At 45.6% G+C, this 19,819-nt stretch overlaps 1 protein-coding gene across 4 annotated transcripts in view; it reads right to left on the bottom strand.

Moving 5' to 3' along the window:
- Window positions 1-19,819, bottom strand: part of CALCOCO2 (calcium binding and coiled-coil domain 2) — a 161,882-nt gene that overhangs the window by 28,401 nt on the left and 113,662 nt on the right. For all 4 annotated transcript variants that reach the window (XM_063458883.1, XM_063458886.1, XM_063458885.1 and 1 more), the window contains 2 exons: window positions 7,328-7,423; window positions 1,326-1,385 (listed from right to left, as the gene is read on the bottom strand). In XM_063458883.1, the coding sequence (XP_063314953.1) occupies window positions 1,326-1,385; window positions 7,328-7,423 (156 nt within the window). The remainder of the gene's footprint in view (window positions 1-1,325; window positions 1,386-7,327; window positions 7,424-19,819) is intronic.

The raw sequence follows: 19,819 nt of genomic DNA, 5'->3' as shown, positions 1-19,819 counted from the left end.
TTTTAATTGGTTTGCGTAGTTGTTTTGTGTTAGTTGGTTTGCGTAGTTGCCTTGTGTTAACTGGTTTGTGTATATAGTTTTTTTTTGTCATCTGGTTTGTATAGTCGCCTCACGTTAGCTGGATTGGGTAGGTGCTTTGTGGTAGCTAGCTAGCGGAGCAGCTTTGTGCTAGATGGTACTTGTAGTAATCTTGGGTTGGCTACTTTGTTGTGATTATGTTTTCTTGTCACCTACGTGGTCACGGCCTATATATCACTTTTAGTTATTTTGGTGCCTGCCAGAGGCATCGCATATTGTGCATCTGGTTTGAAATTGTACCCGGCTAGTCAGCGGGTGCGGCCATTGTGTTAGTATATCGTTTCTTGTGTCTAGGTGGTCAATGCTGATAGTTGTTCCGGTGTTAGCGGTGTCACCCGTTCATTATTGCTTGGGATAGTGGGAGCGTTTTTGTGGCTCAGTCTGTAGCGTCTGTTCTAAATCTTGGTGTGCTAGTAGGCAGTGCATGGAGTTGTGCTTTGGTCAAAATTGTAGGTTATGTTGTTAGTTGGGGTCTGGTTTATGTTCGTACGTCTGTGTGCATGTGTGCCTCCCTCTAGGGGTTGTGGTCATGTAAGGTGTGAGTCTGGTATTTGTGTGGGGAGGACGAGAGGGTGGGGAAGAGGGGGAGAGGACGAGAAGAAGAGAAAAAAAAAAAAGGGTGGGGAGGGGCGGCTTGGCGGCAAGCGGGTATCTTAGTCAGCCGGTCTCTGTTTGTCTCCCATCTCTGTTCCGGGAATCTCCACTCCGCCGGTGCCTCAGGTGGCCTCTTCCCACATGCTGCCCATGTGTTCCTCTCAGTGTTCAGATGCATTCAAGAGCGTCACAAAGTCATCCGAGGCGATGTGTCTTAGCCAGTAGAACCATCTCGTAAGATGTTTTTCTTTGGAGTTTGCAGTCGTTGCCTTCAGGTCCTTGAATCTCCGGGTGTCTTCCACCTCCTCCACCCAGCGCTTGAGTGAGGGGGTGCATGGTTGTCTCCAGAAGATTAGGACTGTTGCTTGCGCTGCCTATCTGCATTTTGACAAGACTCAATATAAAGGATAATTTAGATAAGGACCTCTTGCATATTGTATCTAAAGTGACTGAGAGACTAAAACCCATATGAGACACTCCTGTTTAGGAGCATACATAGAGTAAGCTATTAATTCTTGTTCATACTAAGTGGCCTTAAATATGGTTTTGTTTTATAAAATAAAATTCTTTGCCCAAATGTCCTTGCCAAAGAGTACAAAGATTGAAAACCAGGAGCCCACCAAATTGAGTTTTGTCTGTGTATGCCTACTCACCTGCCCGTTCTGTGCATTCTGAAACTTTTTCTTCCAAGTCTCCACTGTTTCCAAGTGTACCTTTTATATGAAAGTTTAGAATTAATGCTTATCACGTTCACAAAAGTTATAGTTGCAATGTACAAATGGTCACTGTATAAAGCATGTCTTAAAAGGATATGAACCCATTACATTTCCTACATATCTCAGATTTGGACATATACAAATATCCCAAAATGTAGTAGTGTGGTTAAAACAGACTTATCTTGTTAGATTAATAAGGGCCACGGCACGCCGGGATGGTTCGGCACAACTCACTCGCCAATCACCATGTGTTTCTTGGCGTCCTGGGAGTTAGGGAAACACTTCACCTACCTCACAGTGACCGGCTGTCTCCTTCACTCCTCTGCGGTTTGCCATTGGCACAAGGATCACCGCTGCCTTTCCTGTCTCCCCGGGCCCCGCAGATGTGCCACATGGGTTGCGGCATGCGGTGAAATGGACACAAACTCTTACCGTCCAGCAACATACCTCCCCTTTGGCGGGCGGACTAGGTGGCATGTATGCCATGTACTCCACACTGCCCCAGGATCCCCCAGGCTATCAGAACCCTGGGAAAGCCATACAGGTTTTCCTGGAAGCAGTGTGGGGAACAGTGGCTTTCAGTTAACAAACGGCAAAGCATCCTGCCCACATAGAAAGGTGTGGACATCTAGTTACCCAGCAGAGCCCTCCACTTATATAGGCCTTTAGATCCCTCCTCATGGGAGGGCTCCCATTCCCTTTTCCCTATTTAACCCCTTAACGCCATTACCGTCCCCATTTAAATGGGCTTTAAAGCCATTGCGGCGGCATAGAACTCCGTAACGGCTGCAGCCCCCAGAGCGCCCGGGATACTTACCTCCGCCACGATCCTCTTCGGAAGGACTGCCTGACAGCCCTCCCATGGCAAAAGAAACCCCCGGGGGCGATCAAAGAGCGATCACATGGCCTCCTATAGCTGGCTGTGGATCTGCCAGCAGGGGGACTGTCTGTAACGTAGAATTTAGATACCTATAAATCTTTTACCATAATTATGTGATTTGATTATTTAAAATTTGATTGACATGCCTGATAACACAGGGAGAAAGTGCAGAGAATTGAATGCGCAAGCACTATATTTGACCCTATAACTCTCCAAGACACCATAAAACCTGTACATAGGGGGTACTGTTTTACTCGGGAGACTTCGCTGAACTCAAATAATAGTGTTTCAAACTGATAAATTGTATTACAACAATGATATTTTAAGTAAAAGTTAAGTTTTTTGCATTTTTTTACAAACGAACTGCACTTTTATGGACTATGTTATTGTTGTAATATGTTTTACTGTTTTAAAATACTAATATTTGTGTTTAGTGACGTCTCCCGAGAATAACAGTACCCCCCATGTACAGGTTTTATGGTGTTTTGGAAAGTTAGAGAGTCACATATAAGGCTTGCATTTCATTTTTTGACATTAAAATTTGCCAGATTGGTTATGTTGCCTTTGAGAGCGTATGGTAGCCCAGGAATGAGAATTACCCCCATGATGGCATACCATTTGCAAAAGTAGACAACCCAAGGTATTGCAAGTCGGGTATGTCCAGTCTTTCTTAGTAGCCACTTAGTCACAAACACTGGACAAATATTAGTTTTTTTATTTTTTCACACAAAAACAAATATGAACGCTAACTTTGGCCAGTGTTTGTGACTAAGTGGCTACTAAAAAAGACTAAACATACCCCACTTTCAATACCTTGGGTTGTCTACTTTTTCAAATGGTATGCCATTATGGGGGTAATTCTCATTCCTGGGCTACCACACCGTCTCAAAGGTAACATTACTAATCTGGCAAATTTCAATTTGAAAATGGAACGTTCTATATTTGACCCTGTAACTTTCCAAAACACCATAAAACTTGTTAATGGGGGGTACTGTTGTACTCGTGAGACATCGCTGATTACAAATATGTGCATTTTTTTTTTTTGTAGTATTATGACATTCACAGCTAAAATGTCAGACAAAATATACATTGTAAAAAAAAATCTTATTTTCTCATTTTTTTTTTAATTTTATTCATAATAAATTATGTTCCATATATGAATAGTTAATGATAAATTAAAGCCCTGTTTCTCCTGAACAAAATGATATATAATAAGTGTGGGTGCATATAATATGAAAGAGGGGAACTACGGGTGAACAGACATATAGCGCAAATTCCAGTTTTTGTTTACATTTTGTTTTGATCAGAACGTGCACTATTGACTCCGTCCTGAAGGGGTTACGCTCAGAGGTCTGTGCTCAGTTGTTTTGTTGTTCCCCTGGAGTACAGAGTCAGATCCTGATTGAACTGAGTTGATTACGCTCACCTGTAGATTCCTTGAATCAACTCTTGTCTGCCTGAATCTGCCTTGAGCCTTGGTTAACCCCCGTAATTCTGTTTCAACCTTGGTTAACCCCTGCAATGCTGTTTCAACCTTGGTTAAACTGTTCCTGCTTTGATTTATCTCCTGCAATTCTACTGCAACTTCAATCAAGCCTTTCTTCATTTGCCAAGTGCTGGAACTCTTTACCATTTATACTTACATTGGGACTTTTGCATTATATTTGTTTTCAAAATAAAACCTTTCATTCAGTGACTGTGTTCATATCAAATCTCAGCATACTGAGCCCATTCACCCCAAACCCGTGACAATAAGACTACAGCTTCCGCTGGGGAAGACAATCCCAGACAATGTCCCCTTGCAGCTGTGGATACACAAAATAAATATCAATATGGATTTAGGTGTCTAAAAAGACCTGAGAAGCCGATCATGAATATGGTACACAGCTGAGGAGGAAAGGAACGCCCACTGGGCCACCAGTCAGGGCCGGATTAACATAGGGGCTGATGGAACTGCAGCTCAAGGCCCAGGCCCATGGAATAGGCCCATTTAAAAAAAAAAAAAAATTTTTTTTTTTTTTACACAGTACTCTTAGGTTTGCCACTTGACTGGTATATTACTGGCACAGCTGGTATTTTAAGCTGCCTGGCCAGTGCCAGTATTGCAGTAATACCGGCACTACAAATGCACGTAATTTTCTCAGAATAAATGGAAATTACTCTGCAATACCAGCACCGGCCAGTAGGGGTCACTGCGTGTGGAGAGAGGCAGGGATAGGAAGTTACACAGCATATCCCTGCCTCTCTCTACTACTCAAGTAGCAACACAGCACAGAGTCCAGACAGCAGCTCTCCAGCTCAGGTAAGTGAGGGATGGGGGGAAAGGCAGCAGGGACATATGGGGACACTGAGACACTAGGGGACACATGGGGACACTAAGACACTAGGGGACATATGGGGACACTGAGATACTAGGGGACACAGACACTAGGGGACACAGACACATCGGGACACAGACACTAGGGGACACTGAGACACTAGGGGACACTGAGACACTAGGGGACACAGACACTAGGGGACACTGAGACACTAAGACACATGGGGACACAGACACTGGGAGACCTGGGGACACTGAGACACTTGGGGACACTGAGACACATGGGGACACTGAGACACATGGGGACGCTGTGAGGCATAGGGACATTGGGAGACACTGAGACATTGGGACACGGAGACACTATGTTCCCATGTCCCCCAGCCAGTGTCCCTAGTGTCTCAGTGTCCCCAAGTCTCCCAGTGTCTGTGTCCCATGTCTCTCAGTGTGCCTAGTGTCCCCATGTGTCCCAGTGTCCCTATATGTCCCAGTGTCCCCATGTCTATGTCCACAACTGTCCCCAAGTGTCTGTCTCCCAGTCAGTATCCCCTAGTCTCCCAGTGTCCCCTAGTCTCCCAGTGTCTGTGTCCCTAGTGTCTTAGAGTCCCCAAATGTTTCAGTGTCTCCAGGTCTCCCAGTGTCTGTGTTCCTAGTGTCTCAGTGTGCCTGGTGTCCCCATGTCTCCCAGTGCCCCTATATGTCCCAGTGTCCACATGTCTATGTCCACAACTGTCCCCAAGTGTCTGTCTCCCAGCCAGTGTCCCTTAGTCTCCCAGTGTCTGTGTTCCCATGTCTCTGTGTCCCTAGTGTCTTAGTGTCCCCAAATGTTTCAGTGTCCCCATGTCTCCCTAAATGTCTCAGTGTCCCCATGTCTCTGTGTCCCCGGGTCTCTCAGTGTCCCCATGTCTCTCAGTGTCCCCAGTATCCTAGTGACATGGGGACACACTGAGACATTGGGACACTGGGAGAAATGGGGACACAGACACTGGCAGACTAGGGGACTGGGCGACATGGGGACACTGACACTGTGATACATAGGGACACTGAGACACTGGGAGACAGAGAGACACTGGGAGCAATCCATCTATACAGCAGAATCAAACTGTGAGTAGTTTGTTCGTGATTTTACAGAATTTTTTCTGATGTCACTCCTTGTGATTTACATCATGTGATTTCACGCATAACTAATTAATTATACAAATGATTAAGGCTGTGTTCACCCCTTTTGACAGGTCTTGTCACATGATTTGCGCCAGTGGCACACCTTTTACCCTGCCCATTGACTTCCTTCACTGGACACTGCTGTTAGGGGTTATGGATTTACTTGAAAGATGAAAGCATACATTAGAGAGAGATTAGCATAGAGTATGTGTTTTCTTATAGCTGCATCCTATGAGTTTCCCTCGGGCACCATCTCCATCAGATACATCACGCTTGGGAGGTATGATTGTTTTAGTGATTTTGCTCGATAAGAGTCAGTAATTAGGCCCATCATAATTGTCAGCTCCAGGCCCACTGTGCTCTTAATCCGGCCCTGCCACCAGTGAGACTGTAGGAATAGCCCTCTGGATACATGGAAGTATACATTTATATTTCGGGGGGGAGGGGGTTAAACTGCTATTTCCTGTGGGAATTTTTCTGTTTGTTTGATTGTATTCTTTGTTTTTACTACACATTGGCACACTGAAGAAGTCCTACTACTGGATGAAACACGTAGGACCACACTATTTAACTTATATATTTTATCTGTATTATCTGTATTTTTTTGGAACCTACCCTGCTACCTAGTCCTGCTTACTGCACCGGTGTGGAGACTACAGCCAGGAGGGAAGGGTATAAGGCATAGCCCCCAAAACATCTAAAGGGAGGCACACAGAGGCAATATACCCATAACACATTATGTGAGTGAGTTTGTACCAGTCTTTTATTATAGACTGTGTTAAATTATGTTCTTTTGTAGGTGCACAGCTGCATCCTCTATATATTGTGTTTTCAGATGTCTCAGATTAATCCAGTAGGCTGTCTAATGACATTGAAACTCTAAGATTGCCTATTTTTAGACTACAGATGTTGAAAACTACATGATGCTCCATAAAATCATCTAGCCCTTTAAAGGAATTCTCCAAGCACCATAAGCACAACAATGTTCTGTGGTGGTTATGGTGTCTGGAGTTCCCTGCAACGTGAGCTAAGCCAGGTGTCCACCCAGTATTTATAGCCAAACTGTTTCCTTAAAGTTTAAAGTCTTACCTCCAATCCACTAATTGTCTCTGCCTGCATGGGAAGCCAGGAGGTCCTGCTAAGAGTTAGCTTTCCTGTGCTAAGCCCTGCAGTCCAGAGGCAGTTCATTGGCTGAGAGCATCAGCTGATTACTCTCTGCCAGTGGGCTTACAATAAGTCTTACACCAGGCTTAGCTCACGTCGAGAGCTGCCGGCTGTCAAAGAGTCAGGGAGCGGTACCTGAAGGACTTCAGGTAAGAAGTCAAACCATTAGCAAGCCATTAGCATGTTGTAACATTTAAGATACTTGGAAAAATGATCTGGAATAAACAAAAATGTATATGGAGGCGGTACACACAACTGAACCCAGACAGGGATAAAGCAGAACACTGATGGTGACAGAGAATAAAGGATAAAATGTGGGCAGGAAGAGGTACAGTCAGGAGTTGAAGAATTATCACTTCATTTCTGCTCAATTCCATTTTTATAGATATTGTTACAAACTATTTTTCAAGGGTCTGTTACCTTGTTTTGTCTACTCAATTGAGAAATCATTGCTTCTTGCTCAGCAATAGCATCATTTTGCTTCTCCACTGCCTTTTGTTGAGCTGTATTTACAATCTATAAAACAAATAATATAATCAGTATGTGTTCACAAGCATTTCTTAGACAATGTGTCAGATTCATTTGCTGACCAAATTGACACTGGCATACAAAGACTTACATACTGGGCTGGATAAACATAGGGGTTGATGGAGCTGAAGGTCCAGGCCCATGCCCATGGAATAGGCCAATTGATTTATTTATTTATTTTACTACTCTTCACATGCTCTTACTTTGTGCAGAGGGGATTAAGTATAGAAACTTAAAAGGGATGTAGGGGAACAAAACTTGTGTGGACTGGCTGACTATGAAATTAGTTACGATAAAGTTGACTTTGCACACTTTGTGCTCTTGTGGCTTCGGTCTCTCTTAACACTCTAGCAGAGCCTCTTTCTTATGCATTCACTACATGCACCTTTTCTCTGTCCCAGACTGCATACCAGGAGCTTCTATGTGTTAGTAAAAAGGTAAGGAGAGGAGTGGACAAGTGAATTCTAGGGTACCATCCCTAGAAAGCATAGTGTGTGAGCATCATAAGATGCATTTGCGCCAAGCTCAGAGCGTTGTCTGCATAGTGTGCCCTTAGTTGGTTAGCCTACATGCATTCACTAAAGGCTGACCCATCCCCTCTCTGGACATGTCTGTCCCTTTGTGTTGTTCTGGTTACGTAAAATGTGTCAGTAGCCAACCCTTTAACCCCGCCCATAGAAGTCCTGCTTCATAGGACACTGCTGTTATGGATTTGCTTGAGAGATTAGCATTGGATATGTGTGTGGGTAACTGCATCCTGTGAGTTTCCAACCATTAACATCTTCACCAGATACATAACTCTTGGGAGGTATGACTGTTTTAGTATACAATCGTAGAGAAATACAATACACAGAATGTGGGTGAGTGTGTTAGCAATAAATGCTATGAACCACCTGAGTGGGAACCCCTTATACCACTCTGATGGTTCTTTTAGAGCACTCCTGCCCGCCAAGCTCTTGACTTCCCTGTAGCAAGAGTCTTTCAAAAGCATCTCTAACTCTATGGGCAATATGCCACCCACACGGCACATTGTATCAAGTTTGCTTTCAAATTTTTCTAGCTCAGTTACAGACCGATATCCATAAAACATTTTGTAACGGAACCGCTTGTACCCCGACTAGGTACCTTCCGTTGATGGATGCTTCTAGTGCTTCCCAAGGACTCCAAGCACTCCACCAGACATCATAACCACTGTAGACTCCCACAAACTGCCGCAGCTTGGTTGGGGTCTCGCCATCTCCACCCACTCTGGACCCAAGACCAGGGTCCAGCTTCCAGTAGGTCGACTTCTCCGAATTCCAGATAGCAGTGTAACGGACCGTTTCAGCAGACAAGGGGTTAAAATCGTTTAGGCGATAATCCCCTTTTCACAGACAGGCACAGCTACTGTAAAATCACCAAAACTCACGAATTGGATATAAGTGAATGCACCAAACTCCCGAACTGCATACAAGGGAATAAGGTAGCACTCCCAACTGGAACCTCACGAATAGCTGCTAGTAGACGAACAGGAAAAGCATACATCAGCTTACACTCCTAGCAATCAGTCTCCAACAGCATACAGTGAATCCCCCCAAGAACGAGACAAGGCTCCGTGTTGAGGGTCAAGCAGTGGTCTGTTTATTGAGGGCTACCTGCCCCTGTATTTATGCAGGTCTCCCACCTGGTGGACACGCCCCTAGGGGACCAAATGGAAGACTGTAACAAAGACAGACATGTATCACATTACAGACTCACAGAAGCAAAACATCCCCACAATGCCTCCTGGCTTCCTCCCTTCTGCCCTGGAGATAATTGGAGAAGTAATTCAATTATCTCCCAGGACAAAGGCAAAACTCCATTACACACGTGGGGACCCAAATACAGTAATATGCTTTAAAATACATGAAGTTACTTTTTATACATTAAACATAGACATGTCACATATCCCCAGATAGCTCAGATCTGAGTGCACATTATTAGGTGAATGGCACTCAGACCACACGAATACAGTTTAATCGCCATGGAGCCAAAGTCTTTAATCACACGAATAGGCTCCATGGCATAGCTATCTGGGTTACCACAAATTCACATGAAACAAAATACAGAATGAACGGCTGTTCGGCTACATCCCCACGAATAGGAACCAGGAGACGGGCGGCTCAGCGGTGTTCGTGCAAATAAGTGTCCGTTTATAGTTCCATAGTTTAGGTGCCGAACACCGCTGGCCGTACGGGACTTGTAAAATGGCCGCCGCCACGTGTTCGGTCGACGAACAAAGACCACCCTGCCTTCGTCAATTAAGCTGCGGTTAACCGCAACTTCAGGGTGGTCAATTGGCGGCACACTCCAGCTGCCAGGTGGTCGTGCAATCGTTCGTTTGTTCGGTAGATAAAATCTACCGAACACCACGGCAGAAAAGGCACGAATAAGCCTTTCCGCAGGGAAAATAAGTCTTTTAAAGTCTGGTCCATAGTCCAAAGGCAGCAGGCGGGCAACCAGGCTCCTCCAATGCAATGTGGCAAGATTGGTCTCGTCACATCTTTCCCCCTTTCCAAAAAGACTAACAGGGTACCTGACCTCCTGATGGTCAGTGCCCTTGTTAGTCCAGCAGCCCACCCACAAAGCAGAAAAAACAGTACAGCCCACCCACAATAAATGGTTACTACACCTGGGTAGAGGAGAAACTTGTCCATGTCCAGGTGCCTCACCACGGCTGTGTAGGGGACTGGTAGGCTGCCTTGGTGGGTTGCTGAGTGGGCAGAGACCAGCGGTACTCTGTCCTGGTGCCAGTACTACCACCGGAGTAGTCTGGTTGGAGCCTGGTTGCTGGAGACTGACTGTCTCCCCCTTAGGTGCATAGCTCTGCTGCGGAATGGGAAGACTGGCTGTCTCCCCCTTGGATACACAGCTCTGTCGTGGGGGGGGGGGTAGGACCGACCGTCCCTACTCCCTGTGTGGTGAGTGCAGAGACCACGGTCCCATCTGCACCGGTGGGGGGCTTACAGTCTCCCCCTGGTACATTAAGCTGTCGTTGGGGAGAGGGGGTAACAAGCTCCTCTCCCGATAGAACACTCTGCCGCTGGGAAATGGAGACTGAGCTCTCTATTCCCTGCCCATTAATGATCCGCCGCTGGGGAGAAGTGGTAACAAGCTCCTCTCCCAGACATACTTCCAGTCTTTGCAGAGGGAGACCGACTGTCTCTCCTCCCAACACAGAGTCCTGCTGCTGGGGAAAGGAGACTGGGCTCTCTATTCCCTGCTGGATACTCTGCCGCTGGGGACTGGAGACTGGGCTCCCAATTCCCAACAAATCACACTGCCGCTGGAGAATGGAGACTGGGCTCTCAATTTCCGGCACATCACACTGCCGCTGGGGAATGGAGACTGGGCTCCCAATTCCCGGCACATCACACTGCCGCTGGGGAATGGAGACTGGGCTCCCAATTCCCAATAAATCACGCTGCCGCTGGGGAGGGAGGACACTGCTCTCCTCTTCCTGTACTTCACACTGCCTTCCCGGCATATCACTCTGCTGCTGGGGGGCAGGAACAACTACCTCTGCCCCCTGTAACTCAGCCTGCCGCTGGGGAGGGAGGACGCTGCTCTCCCCTCCCTGCACTTCACACTGCCTTCCTGGCATATCACTCTGCTGCTGGGGGGCAGGAACAACTACCTCTGCCCCCTGTAACTCAGCCTTCCGCTGGGGAGGGAGGACACTGCTCTCCTCTCCCTGCACTTTACACTGCCGCTGGGGAATGGAGACTGGGCTCCTAATTCCCTGCAGGACCGGTGGAGAGACCTCGGTCCCATCTCCACTGGCCACCTGGGGTTCTTCCCAGTAAAACTTTACCATCACGTCCCCTCTGAATGGGTCTGGCTCTGGGTCTGTCCTGCTGCTCTCCTGCTGAGCCTTCTCATAGTATTGGAACAGCTGCTGGTAGCCCTTTTCTAGCTCCATCTCCCGGGTCACCAGGTGGACTAGGTCTTGCTCAATTTCGTGAGTGTCGTCCCAGTCATACCTGCTCTCCCTCCACCCCAAGAGATCACTGAACCGGGCTTGTGTAGGGCTCCCAAATTCGAGCTCTGAAAAAGACTGCCATAACAAGCCAGGACCGTCAAACTCCTCTCCCTCTGGCTTGTCATGCTCGGCTGTCCAGGGCAGGTACTGTGTCCCATACCACCAGAGCGCCTGGTAGGCAACCTCCAGCCACATCTCCTGCCATACCCGGAGCTCCAATTCTTTTTTTTTTTTTTGTAAATTCTTTATTGTGATGTTCAAGTGAGTACTGTAGTACATGCTTATCCCACTACATCATATATGCGTTGTAAAACAAGTTGAACAATGGCATCAATAGTGTAAACAGTAGGCATTATCGTTTTTGAGCAATCTCACATGTGTCAAGCATCGTAAAAGCTGTCAATCAATAGACTATAAACAAGTGTAACAAGTTTAGATGGGTGCTTGTCTCAAAGCTAGAGCAGTTTCAATAACAGTAACAATAACTGGTTAAATGCAAAAAAAAAAAAAAAAGAGCCGTTTCCGAACCCTATTCTAAGGGTCTTCTGGAGAGTTGTGCTTATAAAGCTCCAATTCTTTTACCCATTCCTCTAGGGGCTGCTCTCCCAGGAAGGGCATCCGCAGGGCTAGTCGCTTCTGCAGTCGCTGGTCTTCCTTGGGGAGTCTCTCGCCCCGCTGGTATTCCACCATACCCAGTGCCTGGTACCAGATGCCTTTGCGGACTGTATCTCGGTCATCCATGGCACCCTCCTCATGCTCCACTGCTGGTTCCATCCTGGTGCTGTCAGGGTCGCTGTACTCAGACATGCGTTGCCCTCAATTTGTAAAAATCCAAAGCAATGGTGTCTCCTGTAGCTGTCCTTCTGGCTGTAGGAACTATCCCGCCGCTTGCCACCAATTGTAACGGACCGTTTCAGCAGACAAGGGGTTAAAATCGTTTAGGCGATAATCCCCTTTTCACAGACAGGCACAGCTACTGTAAAATCACCAAAACTCACAAATTGGATATAAGTGAATGCACCAAACTCCCGAACTGCATACAAGGGAAAAAGGTAGCACTCCCAACTGGAACCTCACGAATAGCTGCTAGCAGACGAACATGAAAAGCATACATCAGCTTACACTCCTAGCAATCAGTCTCCAACAGCATACAGTGAATCCCCCCAAGAACGAGACAAGGCTCCGTGTTGAGGGTCAAGCAGTGGTCTGTTTATTGAGGGCTACCTGCCCCTGTATTTATGCAGGTCTCCCACCTGGTGGACACTCCCCTAGGGGACCAAATGGAAGACTAACACAGACAGACATGTATCACATTACAGACTCACAGAAGCAAAACATCCCCACAATGCATCCTGGCTTCCTCCCTTCTGCCCTGGAGATAATTGGAGAAGTAATTCAATTATCTCCCAGGACAAAGGCAAAACTCCATTACACACGTGGGGACCCAAATACAGTAATATGCTTTAAAATACATGAAGTTACTTTTTATACATTAAACATAGACATGTCACATATCCCCAGATAGCTCAGGTCTGAGTGCACATTATTAGGTGAATGGCACTCAGACCACACGAATACAGTTTAATCGCCATGGAGCCAAAGTCTTTAATCACACGAATAGGCTCCATGGCATAGCTATCTGGGTTACCACAAATTCACATGAAACAAAATACAGAATGAACGGCTGTTCGGCTACATCCCCACGAATAGGAACCAGGAGACGGGCGGCTCAGTGGTGTTCGTGCAAATAAGTGTCCGTTTATAGTTCCATAGTTTAGGTGCCGAACACCGCTGGCCGTACGGGACTTGTAAAATGGCCGCCGCCACGTGTTCGGTCGACGAACAAAGACCACCCTGCCTTCGTCAATTAAGCTGCGGTTAACCGCAACTTCAGGGTGGTCAATTGGAGGCACACTCCAGCTGCCAGGTGGTCGTGCAATCGTTAGTTTGTTCGGTAGATAAAATCTACCGAACACCACGGCAGAAAAGGCACGAATAAGCCTTTCCGCAGGGAAAATAAGTCTTTTAAAGTCTGGTCCATAGTCCAAAGGCAGCAGGCGGGCAACCAGGCTCCTCCAATGTAATGTGGCGAGATTGGTCTCGTCACAAGCAGGAACAGGAACAAGCTCTTAGCAGACCCTGGGGAGTAAAGTGATTATAGCAATCCCCAGAGTGTAGTTCTCCAATCCCCCAAACATGAGCCAAAACTTCATGAAGGTACAAGATGATCTGATTAATCAGCACCAAAGGGCTTTCTTTTATGCAAGTTTTCAGGCAGAGGCACACCACCTGGACCTGGTGGTAAACTGTGACAAAAGGGACACAAACCAATGGAAACACTAATTAACAAAATAACTCCCTCTGCCTGTGATAGAATTACTGCACACAATGGGCTAATGTAATTATCAAAGGCAGGAAAATACACAGTTTTACACAATATTCATAACTTTAAAAGTACACATCACCCGACCTAAGATTGGTAACGCATATTCCGATTGCCTCGACTCCTGATCAAATCTTCCACACATCTAGAACAACTCTACAAAACGATTTATAGATGGTACATGGTACCAAGTAGGCTGCATAAAATTTACCCTAACACCTCCAACATATGCTGGCGCTGCAATGAGGCAGAGGGCACTGTCCTTCATGTTTGGTGGTCTTGCCCCCGCATCCAGACCTTCTGGGCAGGTGTCCATGAGATAGCACAGGCAGCAACTGGTTGCTCCATTCCCTTAGCAGCCCAACAGATGTTGATAACTGACCTCCCGAGGAGGACTACCTAACTCCTGCTGCATATAACCTTGACAGCGCAGCGATTAATCGCTCAAAACTGGAAACAAACGACCACCCCTTGTGTACAGCACATACTTGCAGACCTAGACACACAATGTTCGTATGAGAAGGGTTTAAAAACACTGTTCCCACCAAATCACACCTCCCAGACAACATGGGAAATGTGGGACTCATGGAGATCGTGTAATAAACAAAAGTGAATGTACCTAACCAATAATAATGAATGTACCTACTGCATAAATGTGACTGTGTCCCACAAATAGGTGGGAGACAACAGACCGGCGTGAGGACATGGAGAGCAAGGGTTAGAAGAATATACTAGACCCCATACGGGGATGTGCTAAATGTAAAAACACAATACTCTGTCCCATAAAGGATGTGAAAATCAGTATTTGTTGTGTACACGACGTGTACGCAATTTGAGTACTCATTGCCTACTGTATAAGAGTTGAAATTGTGCATTGATGAAATCTGTTTAACTTTCCCCCCCACCCTTTTCTTTTCTGTACCCTTAATCGCTTAAAACAATAAAAATTGTCAAATTGAAAAAAAAAAGTACACATCACATTCACATTACATATTCTTTTTTTTTTTTTTTTAATTCTTTATTTATTTCAGTACAAGACATCTCAAGCAATTCACATACATCAACTTTGCGATCAGCATAAACAAGCCTATACACTGAGATTAGAACACTTTACATTTGCAAAATAAATTAACAAAAAAGTTCCGTTATCAGAGATCGCTAAGTATCAGCATGTCCCCGATCTCCAGAGTAAACATTAGTCCAAAGGAGGCTTGGACATCCCGTCTGGGTTTTTTCAATATATAAAACAGTAAACTGATAACAGACATTAACGAAAGATCGTGTTTATAATGCCAAAAGAATATTAGGGACATTACACCCAATCCCCGTGCAGAAAACACAACGTGTCCACGTATCTTTTTCGGGTGTTCCCTACGTATTAGCCGTATGTGCGATCTTGATCAACAAATAAAGATTGTAGAGGTAAAGAAGAAAGGAAGAGCATAAGAAGCGCCTCGGAGGATCGAGGACTTAGAGAAAGAGGACATAGGGGTAGGAAAGGTAGGCCGAGGAATAGTGCCCAGGAATAAGGTGCCTGAAAAATTTTTTTATTTTTTTTTCCCGTTTTGTCCCCACTGTCACCCTCAGTAGGTAACGTGAGCTTTCCCTGTGGCCAGATCAAGGTACTATATTCCACTCCCTTCATTTACTACCCAGCACGCAAGTGGGATCCCTAAGTTTCCCGACCCAACTCAAGCGTTCGCAGTGCTATTTATCCAGGGGTCCCAGATTTTATCAAATTTCCTCTGTGTCCCCCTGACCTGAGCAGTCAGCTTATCCATCAGGAAAGTATCTCTAATTTTTTGTTTGACCATCGCAATAGTAGGCGAACTCTTCTGCAGCCACACCTGCGCCAGCGCTCTCCTAGCAGCTAGGTTTATTTTATGGACGAGGTCTTGTTCCGTTTTCGTCCAACCATCTATGGGTCTGGATAGCAGATACACCCATGGATCTAACTTAACCTCCCTTCCACAAACTTCTTGCTGCAGAGCCGCAATCCGACTCCAATAGGCCTGAGCCTCTACGCAGTCCCACCACATGTGAATATAAGTTCCCTTAAGACCGCAGCCCCTCCAGCAAAGGTCCGTTGGGTTTACCCCCATACGGCACAGTTTCACTGGGGTGGTGTACCACCGAAACATCGTCTTGTAAGATTGTTCCTGCAGAGAGACACAAACCGAAGACTTTGCAGCCATCTCCCAAATATCTTGCCATTCTGCACCCTCTAATATCTCATTGAGGTCTGCCTCCCACTGGTCTGTATACACAAGATCCCCCCATTCCAGAGTGCGTGAGCTTAAATGAGAGTACAAACAGGATATGAGGCCTGTCGGGAACTGTTCTCCTTTGCACATCTTTTCAAAGAAAGTCAACGGAGTCAGCGCTGCCGTTTTGATCCAGGGATCACTAGCAAAGTCTCTGAGCTGAAGATACCTAAAATAGTCAAATGGACGCAGCGGAACTCTGCTCCGCAACGCATCGAACGTAATAAAGGATCCATTTTCAAACAATTCACAAAACCTTTGCAACCCCGCGTTCTCAATACCCTTGAAATCTCGGGGATACAATCCTGGCGAAAAAGCCTTGTTTCTCAAGAAAGGGGTCATGGGCGATAGGGCAGAGGTCAGGCCATATTTGACGGCGGCAGAGTCCCAAATCTTAAGGGAGCCGTGTATCGCCGGGCACGCCACTCGATCAATTGGTCTTTGTTCTTTAGGGGTCCACATAAGGAATTGAGGTAGGTCCTGGCCCATCATAGAGGACTCCAAATCTACCCACCTCCTTTCCTCTGGGGGTGAGTGCCACAAAGCTATTTGAGCCAACTGGGCCGCCACGTAATAATAGTAAAGGTTCGGAAGGCCAAGGCCTCCCCTATCCTTTGCTTTATATAGAACGTTGCGAGAGATTCTATGGCGCCTATTTTGCCAAACAAACTTGCCTATGGCCTGTTGAAGCGGCCCCAAGTTAGATTTTGTCACGTGGACCGGAAGAGCCTGGAACAAGAAAAGTATCTGAGGCAGTACATTCATTTTCACTGTGTGTATCCTTCTGATCCACGAGATCGGCTTATCAATCCAATTTTCCATGTCGGTGATCAACTGTCTTATCAGCGGAATATAATTCTGCTGATATAGTTGGGAGGGGTCCGCCGTCAACCAAATGCCTAAGTATTTGATCTGACATTTCTCCATTCGGATATGGTAAGTCTCCGCTATAAACGAAACCTCGGCTTCTGGCACACCTATAGGAATCGCACTCGATTTTCCCAAATTGACTTTATAGCCAGCAACTTAGCCGTACACTGTTAATATCTCAGTAAGAGCCGCCATGGAAGCTTTCGAGTCAGTGAGCGTCAGCAATACATCGTCCGCGAATCCCGAGACCACATATTGCGAATTCCCTACAGTAACTCCTTTGATACCCGGGGCCCCCCGTATAGCGTGTAAGAGGGGTTCCAGCGAGAGGACAAACAGCAGTGGCGAAAGTGGGCATCCCTGTCTCGTGCCGTTGCTCAAGCGAAACGGAGCGACTCGCGCTCCCGAGATCTGTATCTGCGCCTTAACGTTGGAGTACATAGCCTGAACAGCAGTTACGAATCTGCCCGGCAAGCCGAAGTGGTATAATACTTCGAATAAATAATCCCACTTGACCCTGTCGAACGCCTTCTCGGCATCTAGTGACAGCATCAGTGTCGGGGTGCCCCTCGCAACCTGTCTCCCTATTAGGTCAATATTACGCCTCGTGTTTTCAAAAAGCTGTCGACCTGGAACAAAGCCAACCTGGTCCGGATGTATCAGGCCTGTAAGGAGCGGGTTCAATCTGCCTGCCAAAACTTGTGCTAGAATTTTAGAGTCGTGATTTATTAGAGATATCGGGCGAAAATTTTCCAGAGCCGAGTCGTCCTTCCCTGGTTTAGGCAACAGAACAATATTGGCTAAAGACATCTCCCTATCAGGTGTCCCTCCATCCATCAAGTCATTGAGCCAGGGTTCCAAGTGGGGCAGAAGCTCTTCACGGAAGGTCTTATAGTAGCTGCCATCAAAACCATCAGGACCCGGCGCTTTGTTGCTCTTCAAGGCGGAAATTGCTGCATCAATTTCGTCAGCTGTAATAGGATTCTCCAAGGCCGCCGAGGCGACCATATCCAGCTTTGGAAGGTGTGACAGAGAGAGGAAAGCCTGTATCTTATCCAGGGCCCGACCTGAGTCCGCGCCGTCCTCCGCAGAGTGATTATAGAGCTTAGTGAAAAAATCCGTAAACACTTTGGCTATCTCTGTGGGGTTCGTCTGATATTTTCCCGCTGCATTTTTGATCCTCGTGATATGAGTACCCCGTTGCCGCGGACGAAGGGAACTCGCCAACAAAGTATCCATCTTAACACAAAGAAAATAAGGCGGAGTATCTTACATGCACTTTCCAAATGGTTCTTTACATAGGTGCTTTCCTATAATACACCCTAAGGAAAATAAAACAGTAGATGATAGTGCAATATTGTCTGTACTGTTAATCACTTAAATCCAATAAGGTTTTCACAAGTGCAAACTCACAATGGTGGAGCCACTATAGATTAGGCTCAAGCAATTCGCCTGGTGGGATGTAAAGGGTCCCACTCCCTCCTCTGTGTTCCGGAATCCTTGTACAGGATAATCACAGGTTCGCAGATGGAGTGTAGTCAAATACTATTTATTCGTAAAATACACAAATCAAAAACATAAAACAATAATAAAAGACCTTACAATCTCTGTGGATCAGTCTTAATAGCAAAACGCATTTCGCCCCTTCAGGGGGCTTCCTCAGTTGCTGTTGAGTTTCCTGGATCCTTCATCGTTTTTAAATGCCATCTATTGCCGCTTTTTTTCGTCCCTTACTTCATTTCCGGTTTGCCGAACTTCCGGTTTCCGGTCTTTGCGTTCCACCCTTGGAACGCACAGGCAACGCGCCTGAATTTCCTGTAAGATACCAGTCTCTCTCCTCTTCCGGTTGTTTGATTTTGCGTTCCACCGTTGGAACGCATATTTGGGCTTCCTAAATGTCTCTTGTTTAGAACGCTTTATGCGTTCTACCTTATGTGTCCATATCACAAGGGGCTCATACATCGAAAGGCAGGGAGAGAGAAAGGGGGAATAGGGAAAGAAAGGGGGAAGAAAGATGTTATTTGCCTTAGCTGCCATAGGAAAAAAGGTGTTTAAAATGTATACATATAAATCTCTTCACAAAAGAATATAAATACACTTCACCACTTCTACTTGTAGTGGTATAAAAAGTATAAATAAAAGCTCCCATGTCTCTAAAAGTGCAGTAATGTAACCTAAATCTCACATTTAAAGGCACAAGCATCTTAAAGGTATATACCTCCATAATTTAAATATGATAAAAATGATTTTAAAAAAAAATTATATAAAAATAGTGATGCAATAAAAGCTCAAATAATACCATTCTACAATTACTGAATTGGGCTACCTGGACCTAATGGTAGATTGGTAAATAAAACCACGTTTCTCTCCAAAAACATACAAATTCAACAGATAAAGCCCAAGAGAATATATCATCAAGAACAGTTTTAAAAATGACATACTTCAAAATCAACATTTAGGCCATGCGGGGATAGGGAATTAAACTCAAAAATATACTTCATTTCTTCTTTCTCTAGCTTGCGTATATAATCCCCACCCCTCCAATCCCTTTTAACTTATTTTTATCATATTTAAATTATGGAGGTATATACCTTTAAGATGCTTGTGCCTTTAAATGTGAGATTTAGGTTACATTACTGCACTTTTAGAGACATGGGAGCTTTTATTTATACTTTTTATACCACTACAAGTAGAAGTGGTGAAGTGTATTTATATTCTTTTGTGAAGAGATTTATATGTATACATTTTAAACACCTTTTTTCCTATGGCAGCTAAGGCAAATAACATCTTTCTTCCCCCTTTCTTTCCCTATTCCCCCTTTCTCTCTCCCTGCCTTTCGATGTATGAGCCCCTTGTGATATGGACAC

This window comes from Pelobates fuscus, chromosome 6 (genome assembly GCF_036172605.1).
Source record: "Pelobates fuscus isolate aPelFus1 chromosome 6, aPelFus1.pri, whole genome shotgun sequence".
In the NCBI taxonomy this organism is placed as follows: domain Eukaryota; kingdom Metazoa; phylum Chordata; class Amphibia; order Anura; family Pelobatidae; genus Pelobates; species Pelobates fuscus.
Note: the sequence above shows the minus strand (reverse complement) of the source record. Positions and strands in the feature narration are given on the sequence as shown.